The sequence below is a fragment of the Aquarana catesbeiana genome, linkage group LG11 (genome assembly GCF_042186555.1).
Source record: "Aquarana catesbeiana isolate 2022-GZ linkage group LG11, ASM4218655v1, whole genome shotgun sequence".
Taxonomy (NCBI): domain Eukaryota; kingdom Metazoa; phylum Chordata; class Amphibia; order Anura; family Ranidae; genus Aquarana; species Aquarana catesbeiana.
Window position 1 is genome coordinate 70,386,528 of NC_133334.1, and position 23,937 is coordinate 70,410,464.

The 23,937-nt window shown below is 42.5% G+C and overlaps 1 protein-coding gene across 4 annotated transcripts in view; it reads right to left on the reverse strand.

The window, feature by feature from the left end:
- The window catches only part of BBOX1 (gamma-butyrobetaine hydroxylase 1), a 198,349-nt gene that overhangs the window by 75,142 nt on the left and 99,270 nt on the right, over positions 1-23,937 (reverse strand). For all 4 annotated transcript variants that reach the window (XM_073604546.1, XM_073604543.1, XM_073604545.1 and 1 more), the window contains exon 4: positions 20,645-20,843. In XM_073604546.1, the coding sequence (XP_073460647.1) occupies positions 20,645-20,843 (199 nt within the window). The remainder of the gene's footprint in view (positions 1-20,644; positions 20,844-23,937) is intronic.

Sequence of the window (23,937 nt, forward strand, 5' to 3'; positions counted from 1 at the left end):
TGTAGAACCTACACCTGTCAGCATACCCCAGTGAGGATATCAGTTATGGCAATGGGCCAACAGGAAGATGCTGGAGGTGCAAGGAAGTTGGTCAACCTTGGACACTACCAGGAATGTTGAAGCTTGCAGATTAAGAAGCCCAGGGGTAAGGGTTTACACAACCACTTTTTGCTACACTTTTTGCTACAGGTAAGCCCAGGGCTTTTTTTCTCAAACAATAGGTGCTGGAACTCAACCACAACCCCCCAAAACCCCTCCCCCCACACACACCCTCCAAATCACATCAAATAGTGAGTGTGGTCATATTTCACAAACAGTAGAAGGGTCTTAAAGGGGCATTAAATATCAGGATTGCATTACATACAGAGTGCAGCATTCATGGGGGTTACATACAGCGTGCAGATCTGTCACTTGTAAACACAGAAACCAGACTTCTGTGTTTACAAGTGATTGTGGTGAGCAGGCACCAAAGGGTCTGAGCCAGAGGTGGTGGGACTGAGTTCCACCAAGTTCCCCCTGAAAAAAAGCCCTGGGTAAGCCTATTATAAGGCTTACCTGTAGCTACCCCGGATATTTCCTAAACCTGCACGGTTTAGGAGATATCCCCTGTATCTGCATGTGCCAACGTCATTAGCACCTGTGTGCCATTGCTTAAGTGAATGTGCCTTTACCAGCGGCTCCAGTGCGAATGAGTGGGAGTGACTTTGTCTTGCAGGGGGTTTTTTTTATGTTAGTGGCTTTACTATCACTTTAAAAGAGAACCCAGAGTAAGTGGGGAAATACAGTGATAAATACATAATGAGTAATATTTATTTAAAAAAAAAAAAAAAAAAGAATATTTTTGTTTTTAGCTTTTCGTGCAGCCTCTATATTGTTATTTCTTTTTTCCCACGTAATACAGTCCTCACTAATTTGTATAGAGTGAATTGTGTACCAAACTGTAATTCTTAATGTACCTTGTAACAAGTAACTTCCTGTGTCAAGACATGAATCAGTCTAGCACACATGCATCTCTTATTATTCAGTTTTCAGAGGCACATGTGTTTCTAATCCATCTGTCAGGACCCAGATGAGCATCTTTGTAAAACTAACCACTGCCTGCTAGACACATATAGTCCTCTTTGCTTTACTTGGGGAGTTATGCTGTGCCAGTAACATTTTTTAAATTGTGCATTCAGGTACAATAACATCTACTGTGGGAGCAAAAGAATTCACACTGCTATCCTCAATTACTGTAACATTTTCAAATCAGTTTTAAAGAGGCCCTGTCATAAAAACAAAACCAGCTGTGAGTATACCTCCCGCAGACTTTGATGCTCACTTTTAGGGCCACAGATATAGGCGTGCTGACAGGGTGTGCCAGATGTGCCTGGGCACATCCTAATAACCACAAATAAGAAAAAAAACTGTGATTAAGTAAAGAACAAGCTGCCTGGTGTCCAGGTTATTATACCTAGCTAGAAAACTGATTGCCCAATTTTGTTTGGCACCGACTGTACCTTCTAGGGTGCAGTGGATCGCCACGTTAATTCTCTCCTACTTAGAGAGCAATTGGCTTATGGCCATAGAAAAGCGGTTAACAAATTTCACCTTATTTGGCAAAGTTGGCTTGATAACCCATATCTTGCCCCACCACAATTAGTGATGGATAAGTTATTACAACTATAAGACCACTTAGAGTTATTATGGTTATAGCCCGAGTTTAGGAATTCCCCTGTTGCGCATCCGAGAGTAGACAAAGGAGACTTCTGAGTAAACGTTCCACAATAAACTCGAGCTGTTTTGTTTTAGTTTGTTTTGTCCTATGTTTTTTTTTTTATTGTTTCTGTGTGTCCATAGGAGCAGATTCATAGAAAAGTCCTCCTCCGTGCCCTGTATGAGAGAACACTGCAGGTGAAGAGAAAAAATGTGTGATAATGAACCAAAGAGGCAACCAGAGGTGATCTTGCTCCACACCCAATGTGAGTAATACAAACTGCTTACCAGATGTAAAGGACCACTGAATTTCACATGGTCAAATGGGCAACAGGGAAATAAGGTCTCCCTCAAACCATAAGTGGCTCACTCCGCTCACACTGCTCCAACAATACTCAGAAAACAAAAGCAAGAAGGCGCTTCCATAGTGCAGTATTAAAAAAAACTATTTATTGGTAAGATTAAAGAAGGCACTTACGAGAATCTGAGATAAAATCAGCATAAAATACAACCTGGACATATGGCAGATGTTTTTCCTACAGGCTTCCCTCCAGGCTCACTCGTACATCGACCAATCAGGAATTGATCAGGGGATGATGTCGCCGTCGTAGGCCCCACCCTACGTGTTTTGTCACAAAGAACATTGTCTGGGGATAGTAAGGACAGGACAGCGGGTTGTATTGTTGGAGCGCAGGCTGACCTCCGGTGCTTGCTCTCTCTCGCTCCTACCACTGCACAGAGGACACAGAGAGCAGCATGTGTGTCTGCTCCCTCCTCCCATCTCTCTCCCAGCAGCGGTAGTGTTACAGAGGGGAGAGAACAAAGTGCAGCACTCCTCCATCCCCCTTCCATCTGCATGATGTACCACAAAGGATCAGGGGAAATGTAGTCTGCAATGCTCAAAAAAAAATTAAAGGATCACCTTAAAAACACATCAGATCTCAATGGGGAAAAATATGTGTTAGGAACGAAAGGATGCCACATAGTTTGATGTAAATGAAAATTATCAACCTACAGAGGGCTGAGTTCAAAGACATCCCGAAAATCAAAGTGGAAAATGATGCAGCAGGCTAGTCCATTTTGCTAAAATTTCATTGCAGCAAATCAAAATGGTACTCAGTAGTTTTGTATGGCCCCCATGTGCTTGTATGCATTCCTGACAACGTCGGGGCATGCACCTAATGAGACGACGGATGGTCTCCTGGGGCATTTCCTCCCAGATCTGGACCAGGGCATCACTGAGCTCCTGAACAGACTAAGGTGCAACCTGGCGGATGGATCGACACATAATGTCCCAGAGGTGTTCTATTGGATTTAGGTCAGGCGAGCATGGGGTCCATTCAATGGTATCAGGTCCTTCATCCTCAAGGAACTGGCTGCATACTCTCGCCACATGAGGCCGGGCATTTTCGGGAGGTACCCAGGACCCACTTGGTCCAAGGATTTCATCCCGAAACCCAATTGCAGTCAGGGTGCCATTGTCTAGCCTGTAAAGGTCTGTGCATCCCTCCATGGATATGCCTTCCTAGACCATCACTGACCCACCAACAAACTTCATGCTAATCGATGTTACAGGCAGCATAATGTTCTCCACGGCTTCTCCAGACCCTTTCACGTCTGTCACATGTGCTCAGGGTGAACCTGCTCTCATCTGTGAAAAGCACAGGGCGCCAGCGGCGGACCTGCCAATTCTGGTGTTCAATGGCAAATGCTACACGGTGCCTGGCAGTGAGTACAGGGCCCACTCTTGTAGTCGGTTTATGATTATTTGGTCAGAGATATTCCCACCAGTGGCCTGCTGGAGGTCAATTTGTAGGGCTCTGGCAGTGCTCATCCTGTTCCTCCTTGCACAAAGGAGCAGATACCGGTCCTGCTGATGGGTTAAAGACCTTCTATGACCCTGTCCAGCTCTCCTAGGGTAATTGCCTGTCTCCTGGAATCTCCTCCATGCTCTTGATACTGTGCTGGGAGACACAGCAAACCTTCTGGCAATGGCACGTATTGATGTGCCATCCTGGACGAGTTGGACTGCCTGTGCAACCTCTATAGCAGGGGTCTCAAACTGGCGGCCCTCCAGCTGTTGCAAAACTACAAGTCCCATCATGCCTCTGCCTGTGGGAGTCATGCTTGTAACTGTCAGCCTTGCAATGCCTCATGGGACTTGTAGTTTCTCAACAGCTGGAGGGCCGCCAGTTTGAGACCCCTGCTCTATAGGGTCTGGGTATCACCTCATGCTACCAGTAGTGACACTGACCCTAACCAAATGCAAAACTAGTGAAAAACAGTCAGAGAAGATGAGTAGGGGAAAAAATGTCAGTGGCTTCCACCTGTTAATCTATTTCTGTTTTGGAGGTTGTCTCATTGTTGCCCATCTAGTGCACCTGTTGTTAATTTCAGTAACACCAAAGCAGCTGAAACCGATTAACAACCCCCTCTGTTACTTAACTAAACAGATCAATATCCCAGGAGTTTAATTGACTTGATTCTATACTCTGATTTAAAAGTGTTCCTTTAGTTTTTTTGAGCATTGTATATATATCCCAGCAAATTTTAAAACAATACGGGATCTATTTATAATAAATAGGTCACAGCATTTGCATACCCGTCAAAATAATCCCCATAATGTGTCGAATATGTTTATGTCCTATGATTGACAGCTTTATTTAGTGACCATAATGCAGTATTTTTCTGATAGAGGTATTTCTGGAAAAACATCACATTATGGCCACTGGATGGAGCCGACAATCATAGGAAATAAACATATAAGACACATTACTGGGACTATTTGCGATGGCTGTGCAAATGCTGTGACATTTGTACAGCAATTTTTTTTTTTTTTTTTATAAACAGACCCTTTTATGTTCTTTCCTTTTATTATGGGGTGAAAAATTGCCATTGCTATTTCTTTTATATATAATATGTGATGGTTTTAGGAATTTATAAAAGTTTTGACGTCAATGCATATTTGTTTATGTAAGAAAGGAATGTATTGGATTTGTCATGGATTGGTTTCCATGAATAGACTGCACATGATATTTCACGTATGACGTGGAATGGATTTCTTTGGCTTGCCAATAAAAATATCAGGTACCAGGTTCATCATCTAGTCTCATTTCCTTCAGGAATTCCAGAAATGAACACACATCATCTGACAAATTCCAGATGTCAGTAAAATACGGGATGTTGTAAGGCATTAGTCATAGCTGAGCTAAGAACTACTTCATGGCTCCGTGTAAAATACAGGAAATGTTTTTTGATGTGTCTAACATTTAAAATTATTACCACCTCTGGCTGTACGCTTTTATGTGGCAGCATGGACTGGTATGTTATGCTGTCACATATACTGTATATGTACATTTGTTTGTGCTTGTAGTGCGCTCTATCATGTGTCCACAGCTTGGAGACCGATCTGTCACCGGCAGGTCCTGGTCTCAGATTGACAATTGGGAGCTGGTACAAACCAACTTCCAATCAAGTGATCGCTGTGATAGGAGCCACCGTTGCCTCCCCTCTGAACAGCAATCTGTGGTGGATCGCTTTGCAGTGGGCGGTTCAATGGTGGCTGGAAGGTGATCTTTCCACCTGTTTTAACCCTGAAAATCGCACACACCCATAATCATGTGCAGGATGGTTGTGGTGTTGCCCCATTCACTTGAATGGGTTGCATTGTGTGGTAGTACTGGCCACTGGAAAGCAACAGGGGATGTAATTAGATTAAGCACTGTGGCATGTGTACAAACCTCCTACAGCCGCTGTGTTAGATTTATGGGGAATGGTAAAACTGCACACTGTTGTTTCTGGGCTCTCAGTGGATACAAACAACCAATAATGCACACATATGTGATATCCCCATGAACATTGTAAGTAGGGAAAGGGGTACAGCCTAATGTTGACTCGTGGAAAAGTCAAAATCTAGTGTGGAGTCTGGGCGTAGGGCCAAGGGGTTCCACAAGGTCACACAAATTGATTTGAACAGTAAAGTTGGCCTTGCATAACTACAACTTTGGCAAATTTCTACTGAATTGGCTGCATTTCAAGATGCATTCCATCGGAACCACCAGGCTCAACAAAAGTCAATATGTCAATTGACTTTTGCTGAAGGAGCCTTAGGCACTTGTTGGCCTGTGTATAATATAAAGAAAAAGAAGATCCCGCATGCTCCGAACATGTCCAACACAATTCAATTTTAAAATTGGTAAAATAAAGTTCCATTAATATAGGTCAGAGAGGGCAGGTATTGAGACACCCAGAGGCATCGGATACCTACGTTGGGAGATCAGCCATTCAAGTACGTTTCAAGACACCACCTGCCGGAAAGGCAAATACTTACCCTCTTCTTTTACAGGCTATTCTTAGTTTTATTATGAGAAATTGGTGACCGGGTTTCCTTAGGGCTCAATCGCACTTGTGCATTTTGATAATACGTGCTAAAATGCAGGCATTAACATGTATTGGCATAACACATGACAATGTATTTGCTCTATGCTTGGTGTGTTGCGGTGCCATTCAATGTGAACACCACCCCAACGCATTGTACAGTAAAGCTTAATGCAACATTTTGAAAAAAAGAGGTCATGCACAATAGATCACAAGGAAACCTTTTGAAAAAAAGGGTCATGCATGCTTTTTCATCTGCTGTGGTACATTGGCAGTTCGATCATAATGGCATACAAATTAATGCATGCCATAATGCACTTGTGCTAACCACCACAATGGAATTATTTAGGCCTCTTGCACACTGCAGCTTGAAAAAGCTCAGTACAGCATTTTTTTTGCTGGTCTAAAATTGCTAGTCTAAAATTGCTTACAATCACAGTGCAGCGTAGTCTTGAGTAAAATAAAATAGAAACATCTGCGTTCCCGGTCAGTATTTTGCACCAGTATGTGCAAATGTGTGTGAATGCGCGCACATGAGCATAGATATTCAGAAATTCTCCCTATGAATGTATTGTGCTCGCGAATACACAAACGTGCATATACTCACAAATACACCTATAAATATGTGCAAAACAAACACCTGAAACTACATACAAAAAAGCAGATGCTCAAACATCAGTACCGTGTGCAAGAGGCCTTAGACTTGCCATACATGGTTTAAATGTCGGCTGGTTTAGCAGGAAATGGGCAGATTTCAAACCATTAATGAGAGTACCAAGTTGAATGATTGATCAACTTGGGTACAACCAGCCTGCCGGATTCGCTTGCAATTAAATTAGCACAAGCAGCTGCTATAGCCGCTTGCGATAATCACTGGCTTCTCCCGACAGGGGCGGCTTCCCCCACCTGCCCCCCCGCCTGCTGGGAGAAGACAATTGCTTGGCAGGAGGGATTCCCCGGTCAACACTGTCTGTGTTGATGAGGGAATCATGCAAATTTCTTTCCTGCAACCTGAGGTTGCAGGAAAGAAATTTGCACCATCTATGGCCTTTTTTGGTGTGAATTGGCCTTTTAAAGCTATAGGTCTTCTTCATTCAAATATACAATTCTTACCCTTAAAAAAGTTTAGCAAATACAGTATTTGTAGAACTCCCTTTGAAAGGAAAATAGAGCAATCACTTCTTTCCATTCAATTCAAGTTGATTTTCCAGCATATAAGGCACTATAATGTATAGCCAGATGATGTCATTCAAAAGGATGTTAATCCCATATTTCAATTACACAGACTGCCAGTCTGAAGTTTAAGAACTATTTTTCAAGGATACTGTGAATATTGAATAAATATGTGCATTTCCTTCAGACATACTGTGCGTGTTCCATTATTGTTGGTAATATTAACCAGGTCTGGAGCCCATCTAAAAGAATATTTTCCCACAGCTAATATTTAGCAGTCACTTCTGAAAGATACCATGTACACAGTGTCCTAGGGAAATGACAAGGCACACCATGTAAAATCATTTTTTGGGATGAAATTGCAATTATAGGAGTGCTAGAATGGAAAAATTGCTATTGTTCAATGGAAAGTTTTGACCTTTCAAGTACACAATTTACTGAAAATACAAGTTTCAATTTGGTAGCAGCTCACCATGTCTGATGTCCTCAATCCATCTTCTGATAAAACAGAGCCTTTGGAGTCACTCTGCACATGCTCAGCTTGGTGTGTATTGCTATACGTTTTGTTTTTTTGGAGGGTGCATTTGAGCAGTACAGGGCCAATCAGCACTGTTCAGACAGAGGGTCAGAGGTCATGCAGAACATGTTCTCTATCTAAGTCCGTCCGAAATGCCGACGGAAAAAGTCAGATGGGGCATACACATGGTCGGAATAATTCTCTGGATTTCATATTGATGACATAATTGGATGTAAAGTTAGGTATGTAATTAAAATGGAAAGGTTTTGTTTTAAACCCACATAATAAAAAACTATCAACAAATGGTGTATTACAGTGCCTTGAAATAGTATTCATAACCTTTGACATTTGTCATTTTACTGGTATTTTTTGTAATAGACCAACACAAAGTGGAACATAATTGTGAAGTGGAAGGAAAATAATAAACGGCTTTCAAAATGTTTTTACAAATAAATATGTGAAAAGTGTGGCGTGCATTTGTATTCAGTCAATACTTTGTAGAACCCCCTTTCACTGCAATTACAGCTGCAAGTCTTTTTGGGGATGTCTCTACCAGCTTCGCACATCTAGAGAGTGACATTTTTGCCCCTTTCTGTGGGGGTCCCCCAAGGCTCGGTTCTTGGACCCCTTCTCTTCTCTATCTACACCTCCTCCCTTGGTCACCTAATAACTGCCCATGGCTTCCAATACCACTTATACGCTGATGACACCCAAATCTATCTGTCTACTCCTCACCTCACTCCTTCAGTCTCCTCTCGCATTACTAACTTACTAACTGACATATCAGCATGGATGTCGCACCACTTCCTTAAACTAAATCTCTCTAAAACTGAGCTAATAATATTCCCCCCCGCCCGTGCCCCCCTCCATGACTTTTCCATCAAAATCAACAATGCAACCATCAGTCCCTCCCCTCACGCCAGGGTACTAGGTGTAATCCTAGATTCTGACTTGTCATTTCAGCCTCAAATCCAATCGCTGTCAAAAGTTTGTAGAATTCACCTCTGTAACATCTCTAAAATTCGCCCTTTTTTAACAAATGAAACTACCAAGCTCCTCATTCACTCCCTTGTTATCTCTCGCCTTGACTATTGCAACTCCCTTCTCATTGGCCTACCGCTCCATAGGCTATCCCCTCTTCAGTCTATCATGAATGCTGCTGCCAGACTTATCCACCTTACCAACCGCTCAGTGTCTGCCAACCCTCTACTTCAATCCCTACACTGGCTCCCAATCACCCAGCGAATTAAATTCAAAATTCTAACCACAACATACAAAGCCATTCACAACTCTGCCCCAAGCTACATCACTAATCTTGTCTCCAAATATCACCCAAATCGACCTCTCCGCTCTTCTCAAGACCTCCTGCTTTCAAGCTCTCTCATCTCCTACCTCCATCTATCCGGCTATCCCCTACTCTTGCTACCTTCAGGCAATCCCTGAAAACTCATCTCTTCAGGAAAGCCTATCACGTCTCCAACTAATCTCCTACCACTTCCACCAGCTCATTCCCCACAGTTACAACCTTTTGTACCACCTGCCCCACCCTATTAGATTGTAAGCTCTTCTGAGCAGGGCCCTCTTAATCCTATTGTATTGTATTGTATTATAACTGTATTGTCTCCCTTTTATATTGTAAAGCGCTGCGTAAACTGTTGGCGCTATATAAATCCTGAATAATAATAATAATAATAATAATTTTTGCTCATTTTTCTTTGAAAAATAGCTCAAGCTCTGTCAGATTGGATGGAGAGTAGGGATGAGCTGAACACCCCGGTTTGGTTCGCAGCAGAACATGCGAACAGGCCAAAAATTTGTTCGAACACGCGAACACCGTTAAAGTCTATGGGACACGAACATGAAAAATCAAAAGTGCTAATTTTAAGGATTAATATGCAAGTTATTGTCATAAAAAGTGTTTGGGGACCCGGGTCCTTCCCCAGGGGACATGGATCAATGCAAAAAAAAGTTTTAAAAATGGCCATTTTTTCAGGAGCAGTGATTTTAATAATGCTTAAAGTGAAACAATAAAAGTGAAATATTCCTTTAAATTTTGTACCTGGGGGGTGTCTATAGTATGCCTGTAAAGTGGCACATTTTTTAGAACAGTCCCTGCACAAAATGACATTTCTAAAGGAAAAAAAGAAATTTAAAAGTACTCGCGGCTATAATTGAATGGTCCCTTTGGGTCTGGTATGAATATTAAGGGGAACCCCGAACCAAAATGTAAAAAAAAAAATTGCGTGGGGGTCCCCCAAATTCCATACCAGGCCCTTCAGGTCTGGTATGGATATTAAGGGGAACCCTGCACCAATTTTTTTTTTAATGGCTTGGGGTCCCCCTTAAAAATGGCGTAGGGGTCCCCTTTAAAATCCATACCAGACCCAAAGGGTCTGGTATGGATTTTAAGGGGAATCCCATGCCAAAATAAAAAAAAATGGCGTAGAGGTCCCCCCACAAATCCATACCAGATCCTTATCTGAGCATGCAACCTGGCAGGGTGCAGGAAAAGAGGGGGGACGAGAGAGCGTACCAGGCCACATGCCCACAACATAGGGAGGGTGCTTTGGGGTAATGGTACAGTATTTTTGTGAAATGGTATGGGTAAAATGTACCAGTTACCATTTCAAACGGGGGGGGGGTCTAGGGGTCCCCTTGTTAAAGGGGGCTTCCAGATTCCGATAAACCCCCTGCCTGCAGACCCTCACAACCACCTGCCAGGGTTTTGGGGATGAGGCCCTTGTCCCCATCAACATGGGGACAAGGTACTTTGGGGGGCCACCCCAAAGCACCCTCCCCATGTTGAGGGCATGTGGCCTGGTACAGTTCAGGAGGGGGGGCACTCTCTTGTCCCCCCCTCTTTTCCTGTGGCCTACCAGGTTGCGTGCTCGGGTAAGGGTCTGATATGAATTTTTGGGGGGACCACCACGCCATTATTTTTTTGGTGCGGGGTTCCCCTTAAAATCCATACCAGACCTGAAGGGTCTGGTATGGATTTTAAGGGGAACCCCTACAATATTTTTTTTTTCAAATTTGGTGCAGGGTTCCTCTTAATATCCATACCAGACCTGAAGGGCCTATTATGGAATTTGGGGGGACCCCCATGCAATTTTTTTTTTTACATTTTGGTTCGGGGTTCCCCTAAATATTCATACCAGACCCAAAGGGCCTGGTAATGGACTGGGGAGATCCCATGCCATTATTTTCAATTACTTTTATCTGTATTGCCGGGACCCGACAATTCATTATAGCCGCGAATACTTTTAAATGACTTTTTTTCCTTTAGAAATGTCATTTTGTGCAGGGACTATTCTAAACACGGGAAAAATGTGCCACTTTACAGGCATACTATAGACACCCCCCAGGTATAAAATTTAAAGGAATATTTCACTTTTATTGTTTCACTTTAAGCATTATTAAAATCACTGCTCCCGAAAAAACTGTCATTTTTTAAACTTTTTTTTGCATTGATACATGTCCCCTGGGGCAGCACCCAGGTCCACAAACACTTTTTATGACAATACCATGCATATAAGCCTTTAAAATTAGCACTTTTGATTTCTCTCATAGACTTTTAAAGGGTGTACTGCGGCTTTCGAATTTGCTGCAAACACCCCAAATTGTTCACTATTCGGCGAACAGGCGAACACCCGATGTTCGAGTCGAACTTACATTCAACTCAAACATCGGGCTCATCCCTAATGGAGAGCATCTGTGAACAGCAATTTTCAAGTCTTGCCACAGGTTCTCAATTGGACTTAGGTCTGGACTTTGACCTGGCCATTCTAACACATGAATATGCTTTGATCTAAACCATTCCATTGTAGCTCTGGCTGTATGTTAAGACCCCTTTCACAAAAATAACTCCTGTAAAGCACATGACAAGCACCTCTCAAGCCACACCAGTGTGAAATCCCCAGTGCTTTCACACTGGGGCGGTGCGCTTGCAGGAAAAAAAGTCCTGCAAGCAGAATCTTTGGGGCAGGGTGATGCGGGAGCTTTCCCAAAACACGGGCGCTATTAACCCTTTCTTCGGCCACTAGCGGGGCTTAAAATCTCTCTGCTAGCGGCTAGAACTAGCGGCGCTTTACCGCTAATGCCCGCACCACCCAGGGTGAATGGAGTTGTTGTCCTGCTGGAAGGTGAACCTCTGCCCCAGTCTCAAGTTTGCAGACAGGTTTTCTTCTAAGCTTGCCCTGTATTTGGCTCCATCCATCTCCCCATCAACTCTGACCAGCTTCCCTGCCCCTGCTGAAGAAAATCATCCCCACAACATGAAGCTACCACCACCATGTTCCACGGTGGGGATGGTGTGTTCAGGGTGATATGCAGTGTTAGTTTTCTGCCGCACATAGCGTTTTGCTTTTAGGCCAATTGCACGACTAATAGTTGTCTTGTGGACAGAGTCTCCCACCTGAGCTGTGGATCTCTGCAGCTCCTCCAGAGTTACTATGGGCCTCTTGGCTGCTTCTCTGATTAATGCTCTCCTTGCCCAGCCTGTCAGTACAGGTGGACGGCCATGTCTTGGTAGGTTTATAGTTGTGCCTTACTCTTTCAATTTTCTGATGATGGATTGAACAGTGCTCCATGAGATGTTCAAAGCTTGTGATAATTTTTCAGTAGCCTAATCCTGCTTTAAACTTCTCCACAACTGTATCCCTGACCTGTCTGGTGTGTTTCTTGGCCTTCACAATGCTGTTTGTTCACTAAGGTTCTCTAACAAACCTCTTAAATTACACACAGGTGAACTCTATTTACTAATTAGGTGATTTCTTGGTTCATACTCAGTTAGTCACTATGAAATTTAATTCTGCATTCTGTAAAAAAAACCTGGTTGATGCAGTTGTTTTCTATCTCCCCCTTCTGTCCAAGTCCCCAATGCAGTTGGAGATTTTGCAGAGCAGTGTTGGCAGCACTGCACATGCTCAGTTTTCAGTGAGTTTCTATGCTGAGAATTTCCTCCCTATCACATCTGAGCAGCCCATGTGACTTTATCACATGTGGGCATATACACAGTGGTAAATGACAGCCCACTCCCTCCCTCCTCCTCCTCCATGCCCACTAACGAGCTAAACACAATGGGAGGGGGGATATTACATGTAGATTGATGGAGGCTTCACCTCCCTCCTATTCTAAGACACAGGCTGGAGGGGTGTGACAGCCTGTGACTGGCAGAAATATGTCCACATCAAGTTATTGCCAAAAACTAATAAAGATTTGATTTCAAGTATATATATTTGTATGACAATTTACAACAGATTATTGATATGAATTATTTATTATTACTCTGTACTCCAAAGGCTGTTTTTTTATTATGAACATGTGATGTGACCAGCAACAGAGAACTAAAAGCTCCTCCTGCTGGCAGACTGGGAAAGCCCTATCTTTTTTATTATCAAAGAAAACATGGCCCAAAATTGTACAAATAAATAAATAACTATTATATATATATATATATATATATATATATATATATATATATATATATATATATACACACACAGTGGGGACGGAAAGTATTCAGACCCCTTTAAATTTTTCACTCTTTGTTATATTGCAGCCATTTGCTAAAATCATTTCAGTTAATTTTTTTCCTCATTAATGTACACACAGCACCCCATATTGACAGAAAAACACAGAATTGTTGACATTTTTGCAGATTTATTAACCACTTGCCGACCGCCGCACAATGGCACGGGCAGGCATAAGGACTTATATATAAGTCCTTGCCTACCCACGGGCGGATGGTCCGAACGGACCCCCCCCCCCCGGTGCCTGCGGCGGTCAGATTCTCGTCAGGGACGATCAAAGGTGAGGGGGAGGCCACTCATTCGCTCCTGGCGAATGAAATGCTTCCTCGGCTTCTGTAATGTAAACAGAAGTGGAGGAAGCGATGCCATCTCTCCGTGAGCCGGTCTTTTCGTTCTGGCGCAGAGGAGAGAAGACAACAACACACACAGTAGAACACGCCAGGCATACTTTTCTCCCACCATAACCCACCGATCACCCCCTAATCACCCCCCCCCCCCCCCCCCGTCACGGTGACACCAAGCAGTTTTTTTTTTTCTGATTACTGCATTGGTGTCAGTTTGTGACAGTTAGTGTGGTAGGGCAGTTAGTGTTAGCCCCCTATAGGTCTAGGGTACCCCCCTAACCCCCCCTAATAAAGTTTTAACCCCTTGCTCACCCCCCGTCGCCAGTGTCACTAAGCGATCATTTTTCTGATCGCTGTATTAGTGTCACTGGTGACGCTAGTTAGGGAGGTAAATATTTAGGTTCGCCGTCAGCGTTTTATATCGTCAAGGACCCCCATGTACTACCTAATAAAGGTTTTAACCCCTTGATTGCCCCCTAGTTAACCCTTTCACCAGTGATCACCGTATAACTGTTACGGGTGATGCTGGTTAGTTAGTTTATTTTTTATAGTGTCAAGGCACCCGCCATTTATTACCTAATAAAGGTTTAGCTCCCTGATCGCCCAGCGGTGATATCAGTTAGGTTTTAGGGTCAGATAGGGTCTGCGTCGCCCTAGGCAGCGGCGTCAGTTTAGAGCCAGTACCGCTAACACCCATGCATGCAGCATACACCTCCCTTAGTGGTATAGTATCTGAACGGATCAATATCTGATCTGATCAGATCTATACTAGCGTCCCCAGCAGTTTAGGGTTCCCAAAAACGCAGTGTTAGTGGGATCAGCCCAGATACCTGCTAGCACCTGCGTTTTGCCCCTCCGCCCGGCCCAGCCCAGCCCACCCAAGTGCAGTATCGATCGATCACTGTCACTTACAAAACACTAAACGCATAACTGCAGCGTTCGCAGAGTCAGGCCTGATCCCTGCGATCGCGAACAGTTTTTTTGGTAGCGTTTTGGTGAACTGGCACCAGCGGCCTAGTACACCCCGGTCGTAGTCAAACCAGCACTGCAGTAACACTTGGTGACGTGGCGAGTCCCATAAGTGCAGTTTAAGCTGGTGAGGTGGCAAGCACAAATAGTGTCCCACTGCCACCAAGAAGAAGACAAACACAGGCCCGTCGTGCCCATAATGCCCTTCCTGTTGCATTCGCCAATCCTAATTGGGAACCCAACACTTCTGCAGCACCCGTACTTCCCCCATTCACATCCCCAACCAAATGCAGTCGGCTGCATGAGAGGCATTTTCTTTATGTCCTCCCGAGTACCCCTACCCAACGAACCCCCCAAAAAAGATCTTGTGTCTGCAGCAAGCGCGGATATAGGCGTGACACCCGCTATTATTGTCCCTCCTGTCCTGACAATCCTGGTCTTTGCATTGGTGAATGTTTTGAACGCTACCATACACTAGCTGTGTATTAGTGGATTTATTTATCTTGACAGCAACAGCATTTGCTCCCACGATATATAAAGCCGTGACTCCAGCGGAGGTGATATATGCCAAAGCATGGCGGCAGCAGGGGTGGAGGAGCGATTTGCTCCTACCTTTTGCGGGAGGATGCCCCCATGCATCGGGCATATATAAATGGTGCATGTATGCCCATTATTAGAAGTGGGTGGATGAAGGGAGGTATTCTAATGGTGGGCATACCCACCGATCAAATTCTTTTTTTCGTTTAGCCCACAGGCTGCATGAAAAAAAAAAAGATTACAATATATGCCCAACAAGGACCAGCAATGTACTGGTATGTTGCTGGACTTTGAGTGGTTATACCAGAATGATGCCTGCAGGTTTAGGTATCATCTTGGCATCATTCTTTTCAGCCAGCGGCTAATTAGCCTCTAGACTGCTTTTACAAGCAGTGAGAGGGAATGCCCCCCCACCGTCTTCCATGTTTTTCTCTGGCTCTCCTGTCCCAACATGGAACCTGAGAATGCAGCCGGTGATTCAGCCAGCTGACCATAGAGCTGATCAGAGACCAGAGTGGCTCCAAACATCTCTATGGCCTAAGAACCCGGAAGCTTTGAGCATTTCATGACTTAGATTTCGCCAGATGTAAACAGCGCCATTGGGAAATTGGAAAGGCATTTTATCACACTGATCTTGGTGTGGTCAGATGCTTTGAGGGCAGAGGAGAGATCTAGGGTCTAATAGACCCCAATTTTTTCAAAAAAGAGTACCTGTCACTACCAATTGCTATCATAGGGGATATTTACATTCCCTGAGATAACAATAAAAATGATTTTAAAAAAATGAAAGGAACAGTTTAAAAATAAAATAAAAAAGCAAAAAAATAATAAAGAAAAAAAAAAAGCACCCCTGTCCCCCCCTGCTCTCGCGCAAAGGCGAACGCAAGCGTCGGTTTGGCGTCAAATGTAAACAGCAATTGCACCATGCATGCGAGGTATCACCGTGAAGGTCAGATCGAAGGCAGTAATTTTAGCAGTAGACCTCCTCTGTAAATCTAAAGTGGTAACCTGTAAAGGCTTTTAAAGGTCTTTAAAAATGTATTTAGTTTGTCACCCCTGCACGTTTGTGCGCAAATTTAAAACGTGTCATGTTTGGTATCCATGTACTCGGCCTAAGATCATCTTTTTTATTTCATCAAACATTTGGGCAATATAGTGTGTTTTAGTGCATTAAAAGTTAAAAAAGTGTGTTTTTCCCCAAAAAAATGCGTTTGAAAAATCGCTGCGCAAATACTGTGTGAAAAAAATAAAATAAAACACCCACCATTTTAGTCTGTAGGGCATTTGCTTTAAAAAAAATATATCATGTTTGGGGGTTCAAAGTAATTTTCTTGCAAAAAAAAAAATGTTTTCATGTAAACAAAAAGTGTCAGAAAGGACTTTGTCTTCAAGTGGTTAGAAGAGTGGGTGATGTGTGACATAAGCTTCTAAATGTTGTGCATAAAATGCCAGGACAGTTCATCCCCCCCCCCCAAATGACCCCATTTTGGAAAGTAGACACCCCAAGCTATTTGCTGAGAGGCATGTTGAGTCCATGGAATATTTTATATTGTGACACAAGTTGCGGGAAAAAGACAATTTTTTTTTTTTTTGCACAAAGTTGTCACTAAATGATATATTGCTCAAACATGCCATGGGAATATGTGAAATTACACCCCAAAATACATTCTGTTGCTTCTCCTGAGTACGGGGATACCACATGTGTGAGACTTTTTGGGAGCCTAGCTGCGTACAGGACCCCGAAAACCAAGCACCGCCTTTAGGCTTTCTAAGGGCGTAAATTTGTGATTTCACTCTTCACTACCTATCACAGTTTCGGAGGCCATGGAATGCCCAGGTGGCACAACCCCCCCCCCCCAAATGACCCTATTTTGGAAAGTAGACGCCCCAAGCTATTTGCTGAGAGGTATAGTGAGTATTTTGCAGACCTCACTTTTTGTCACAAAGTTTTGAAAATTGAAAAAAGAAAAAAAAATTTTTTTTCTTGTCTTTCTTCATTTTCAAAAACAAATGAGAGCTGCAAAATACTCACCATGCCTCTCAGCAAATAGCTTGAGGTGTCTACTTTCCAAAATGGGGTCATTTGGGGGGGGTTTGTGCCACCTGGGCATTCCATGGCCTCCGAAACTGTGATAGGCAGTAAAGAGTGAAATCAAAAATTTACGCCCTTAGAAATCCTGAAGGCGGTGATTGGTTTTCGGGGTCCCATACGCGGCTAGGCTCCCAAAAAGTCCCACACATGTGGTATCCCCGTACTCAGGAGAAGCAGCTAAATGTATTTTGAGGTGCAATTCCACATATGCCCATGGCCTGTGTGAGCAATATATCATTTAGTGACAACTTTTTGTAAATTTTTTTTTTTGTCATTATTCAATCACTTGGGACAAAAAAATTAATATTTAATGGGCTCAACATGCCTCTCAGCAATTTCCTTGGGGTGTCCACTTTCCAAAATGGGGTCATTTGGGGGGGGGTTTTGTACTGCCCTGCCATTTTAGCACCTCAAGAAATGACATAGGCAGTCATAAACTAAAAGCTGTGTAAATTCCAGAAAATGTACCCTAGTTTGTAGGCGCTATAACTTTTGCACAAACCAATAAATATACGCTTATTGACATTTTTTTTACCAAAGACATGTGGCCGAATACATTTTGGCCTAAATGTATGATTAAATTGAGTTTATTGGATTTTTTTTATAACAAAAAGTAGTAAATATCATTTTTTTTTCAAAATTTTCAGTCTTTTTCCGTTTATAGTGCAAAAAATAAAAATCGCAGAGGTGATCAAATACCATCAAAAGAAAGCTCTATTTGTGGGAAGAAAAGGACGCAAATTTTGTTTGAGTACAACATTGCATGACCGCGCAATTAGCAGTTAAAGCAACGCAGTGCCAAATTGTAAAAAGTACTCTGGTCAGGAAGGGGGTAAATCCTTCCGGGGCTGAAGTGGTTAAAAAAAGAATAACTGAAATATCACATGGACCTAAGTATCAGACCCTTTGCTCAGTATTTAGTAGAACCACCCTTTTGATCTAATACAGCCATGAGTCTTTTTTGGAAAGATGCAACAAGTTTTTCACACCTGGATTTGGGGATCCTCTGCCATTCCTGGAACCTGGACTGGACTGGAATCTAGCGCTTTCGCATTTTGGCAAAAACATTTGGCCAGTTTGCCTATCCAACAGTGATGGCTGGTGCTCAATATTTTTTGAGGGGGGGGATGATAAACAAACCTGCACCCCACTTGCACAACCACCAATACCCCCCCGCGTCCTGCGCCCTGCATGAAGATTAGGGGCCTGGATGCATGGATTAGGGGGGCGGTGCCCCTGCACCCTCCATGAGCGGTCACCACTCCTATCCAAACCTCTGTCTGATGTTAGAGAAATGTGAAAAATGCTGCTAAATGAAAAGACAGATACTTGGCAGCTTCTTTTTGTAAACAAGTTAGCAGCAATTTTGGGTAATGTCATCGACCAAAGACGATCATAATAACATGTGATCAATGATGTCACTCAGGATCCCCGCTGGTGTGTTCACATACAAAAGTCATCAAGGATCTGTCATTTGTGACAGGAGTAGCAGCAGTTGAAGATCGCTGGATGCGGCAGGCCATCGTTCTGACAGTCAACATCATTGGACGACATGATTGTTGTTGGATTTACATCGTAGGACACGGTTTATTTATTAAATATTTTATAACTTTTTTACCTCATGTGAATGAATTAATTTGTATCCCATTCTTATTTATGCAGGGGATATCATAAGTAATGATCATAAGTTAGTCCGATATCTGGAGGCCCCCTTATTTTAAAGGGTCATCCAGATTCTGAGATCTACATGCCTTTTAGAGTACAGGATATAAGGAATGTGCCATGCACAGGAGAGATTGCTTTGTTTAATTTTAAGGGGGACCCCGTGCCATTTTTTATCCTATAGGGCCAGCACACCATATAAATGAAACAATGTGGTGTCTGCCTACAAATTTGTTTAACTGCTTCAATACTGGGCACTTTCACCCCCTTTCTGCTCAGGCCAATTTTCAGCTTTCAGTGCTGTCACACTTTCAATGACAATTGCACAGTCATGCAACATTGTACCCAAATGAAATTTTTTTTTCCTCCCACAAATAGTTTTTTTAATTTTTTGCTAAACAAAATTAAAAAAGACCATACATTTTGAAAAAAAAAAAAAGTTTTCTTAGTTTTTATCAGTAAATTTTGTAAATAAGTATTTTTTCTACTTCACTGATGTGCACTAAATAGACTGCACTGATGGGCACTGATGAGGCAGCACTGATGAGGAGGCACTAATATGCCGCACTGATGGGCACTGATAGGCAGCACTGATGGGCACTTAGAGGCGGCACTTATGGGCAATGATAGGTGACACTGATAGGCAGAACTGATGGGCACTGATTGGTGTCACTGATGGGCGCTGATTGGTGGCACTGCTTAGGCTACATTGATAATCATGGCACTGATGATCAGTGAACTGATTACCTGTACATGTGAAACAGGCCACGTCATTGGCTCTTTACCCAGATCGGCCTCGCGGGCACTCAAGGGTGGTGACACTGGGGTGGCGTCATATAACGTCACCCCAGAACTAGAGGGGATCCTGCCTGCTGTCATATTTACTATACGGCAGGTGGGAGATAGTTAAAATACCCTTACCTAGGCACGCTGCCTAGCTGGCCAAGAAAGGGGTCGCAGCAAGCATGCATTCCCCCCTCCTAAACCATGTTACTCCACATGACCCCAACAATGGCAGGGTACCTGCAAGGAAGGGATAACGAAAAATTTTCACTAATCTTGCAAGACACCTTGTCCCCATGTTGATAGGGTCAAGGGCCTCATGTCAACATTCTGTCCCCCAAAAATGAAGTGGTGGTCTGTGGGTGGGAGGGGGGGTCCCATTGAAATCTGGAAGTCCCTGTATTAGAAAAAAAAGAGTAAAAATAAATGTCCCGGATGTAAATCACATCAATTACTATGACCTGTGGACACGATGACCCGCCGCACCTGACAATGTTCACCTGTCACCACTCCCATTGCAAATGACAGATTCCCACTGGCTTCTGTATGTAAACAAAGGGGCTGCATATGTGAGGCGATGTCATCGATCAAATATGGCTACTGTTGTTAAATGATAGGTCTCCTTGTTTTTTACATGTTTGTTTTACAAATAGAAGCCAGCTGGGGATCTGTCATTCAGAGTTGATAGTGCTGTCGCTGCTAAATGGCAGATCCCTGAACACTGTTAAAGGATTTGTGTATTTTTAATGTTGCCTGTAAAGCCTCATTAAAAGACCCCCTACCAGCTGAACAGTATTTTTTAAACATTTTTTTTCATTGGTATACGGCATGTCCTTGGAGTGCCCAGCTACCCATGCACTATAATACAGTTAGAAAGCCAAATCTACCCTATTTTCTGCTGTAGACAACTCTTTTACTTTTTCATATCTCTAGTTGTTAGGAATCAGAATTTGTGATTAATTACCCATAAAAGGTATGTCTCATGTATCCAATCCTCTTTCCAAGTGTAACCAACTCTCCTTGTCTGACAGGTGCTCCTTCCAAGAGTACAATTCCCAGTTTTTTCAGGGTGCATAACCACTTGAAGGCCGTCTGGTCACAGCGTAGAACATCTTCGTAAGACAATGTAGGGATTTTCAGGTCACTACCCCAGTACTCATGATCTGTAAGGACAATAAATAGTTATATACACAATGACATTGCTCACTCAGATTGCTCATTCAGCTATATAACATCCTCTGCCTGTAACATCATTTGTGGGTGCTCTGTATTTTTCTTATTTTCTTTCTTAGTCACCAATTCCCCTTTTTTCATAGTTCTGCACTTGTTTTTTTTTTTTTGACCCTATTACATTTCTCAAATGTTGATTCTTGTCTCCAGTGAGCTGTTGAGGAATGGAGCTTGCAAAAGGAACCATCCTTTCACTGTAAATGTGTCACAGTAAATGCTGGCGCAGTCAAGAAGAAAGGTTGCGTAATGTGCCTATATTGATGACAATGGACAACCTTTTATAAAAAAAAAAAAAAAAAAAAAAGATCCATCGTTGCTAAAAGGGTCAGTGTGAGAGAAGTCTTGCCTAAATGAGCTACCCACTGGATTCTTATATCTCTTGGGGACTCCATTGAAGAGATGTACTGTATGCCCAGCTCTGCTCCTGTCCAACTTGAAACCCCTTTGCTACAAAATTTGTCTTCCCACTCTCTTCCGTTGCATTCTTCTTCACAATATGAAATAAATGAAATGTTCAGTAGAGGACCACTTTGTATTTGTAAGTGTGCAATGTTGGAAGTCAAATGCAGAGACTAGAGTCCCAAGAGGCATAAAAAAAACACTGATTCATTTCTTTATTAGGAAAGAATGGGATTATTTTGGCAAAATTATTTTGAATGGAAGCTTTCAATTTCACTCAAAATTTACTTGAAAAAAAAAAACAAAAAACAAAATCTGTTTTTTCTTTGTTTAGAGGTTGTGGAGGTTTTGGGGGTTCATTTTTTTTTTTTTTAATTTCTTTAGTGTTTTTGCACTTGTGTTTTATTTATTTTGTTATTTAATTGTAATTTGTGTACTGGCACTTTCAATTATGCATTCTATGCAATAAGATAAAAATCTTGAGTGTGCAGCAGCACCCCTAATACTTACCTGAGCCCATCTCAATCCAGCGATATTGCACAAGAGACTCAGCTGCCCGGGACTCTCCTCCTCATTGGCTGAGACAGCAGCAGAGCGCCATTGGATCCTGTTGCTGTCAAAGTCAAATGGGGAGAGGGAGGGGCCTAGCCAGTGTCTGAATGGACACACGGAGCTGCTGCTCAGCTTGGGTGCCCCCATAGCAAGCTACATGCTGTGGGGGCACTCGTCAGGAGGGAGGGGCCAGGAGAGCCGAAGAGGGACCTGAGAAGAGGGGGATTGGGACTGCTCTATGCAAAACCACTACATAGAACAAGTAAGTATAACATGTTTGTTATTTTTAAGATAAAAAACGAGACTTTACAATCGCTTTAATTTAACCTTCCCCATTGACCCAAATGCATTTTGCCAACATGGCAACATTTGCTGAAATCTCCCATATTTCATTGAAATTAAAACTCATTTTTGCCAATCACTACCCTTTATAATCACCAAAAACAGGCATACAGTGGTTGATTTACTAAAGGCAAATAGACTGTTCACTTTGCAAGTGAAGTTGCACTTTGCAATGTGATTCTCCCAGCTCGCAGCTTAGTAAATGTGGTGGAATTTACCTTTACGAAGCATACCAATCATGTGCAGCATTTTGCTTGCACATTATTGGATGATGGAAGTCACCACATTCAATAAGCTAGATAAAATTCCCATGCAAAGTTCAACTTCCCTTGCAAAGTGAACAGCCTATTTGCCTTTAGTAAATCATCCTCAAAATATTTTAGGGTAGACACACCTTTTAAATATGTCATCCCAAACAAATATTTACAGGTGTCAAAAACAATCCTTGATCCTTTAATTATTTCCTTTTGTCCTTGCACGTGTTTAGTAGCATTTGCTTATATAATTTATTTTTTTCTGGTGCCCCTTGACACAGAATGATAGATCATGTATATTTCTAAGTACTGCTCTTCCATGGAAAAGGTTTAATGAAACCAGAAATCAGTATATCCTTGTTTGTTTTCAGAAAGCTTTCAAAAGCTCATGTTTATGGATACAACAGCAATTTTGGAGAACTTCCTTTGACAGAGATAAATCCATGGCAGACATATGTAAACACTTCAGGACATGTGAAAAATTACATCTGATGGCTTACACATGCTGAAGCTATTCGTAAAACCCTCCCACCGAAAAGGAATGTAGTTATATAACATATGCACGGTGTCATAGCCTTAAAAAATTAAGGCTAGTCCAAGACTAATTCAGTTTGGGATGAGTTCCAGTGGGTTGATTGACTCTTGAAAACTCGAGTAATGAGATTTATTCAAAGCATTTTCTCTTCACCCTCTACCATAATAAAATTGTTAGGGTATCTGGACATCCCACTTGATTGAGGAAGACGAAGAATTTATGAGAATGAAAGTGAAACTATACATTGGCTTTGTAATGACCACAAACTTTTTGGTGGAATTCGATCCTTTCTTGGATAACTAGCGGTTCAAGAAACCAAGCCGTTTGGCTAGCAACTACACAAAACTGAAATTTTACTTTGGGTTGCCTTTAAGTAAAAGGAAGATAACAGTATAGGCATACCTTGCAACCTTCCCTGATTTTGGGGACTGCCCCATAGTGGAACCAAATACATTTTAGTGTATTTTTACTGAAAATCTAGGTCTGAAAAAAAGTTACACAAATACTATGTGACATGCAATTTTGAAATTAGCATAATTTTATTGCACAGGTTCTCTGGTTTCAGAAAATATGAAAGGTTTTGGGACGTTTAGGTTATTTTTAGGCCTGAAATGTCTGTTTTAACACACTTGCAGTACATCGCTACAATACATGACCATTTTATCATGCTTTATCTCGTTAAAAACACTGCATGCGCAGAAAAAAAAATGTTTATCTGCCAGAAATGCAATGCGCATCTGCCCTGCTGTTTGAGCTACCAACACACTGGGGGTTATTTATGAAAGGCAAATCCACTTTGCACTGCAAGTGTACTTGGAAGTGCAGTCGCTTTAAATCTAAGGGGTAGATCCAAAATGAGTGGAAGCTCTGCTGATTTTATCATCCAATCACGTGCAAGCTAAAATGCTGTTTTTTATTTTCCTTGCATGTTCCCCTCGGATCTAC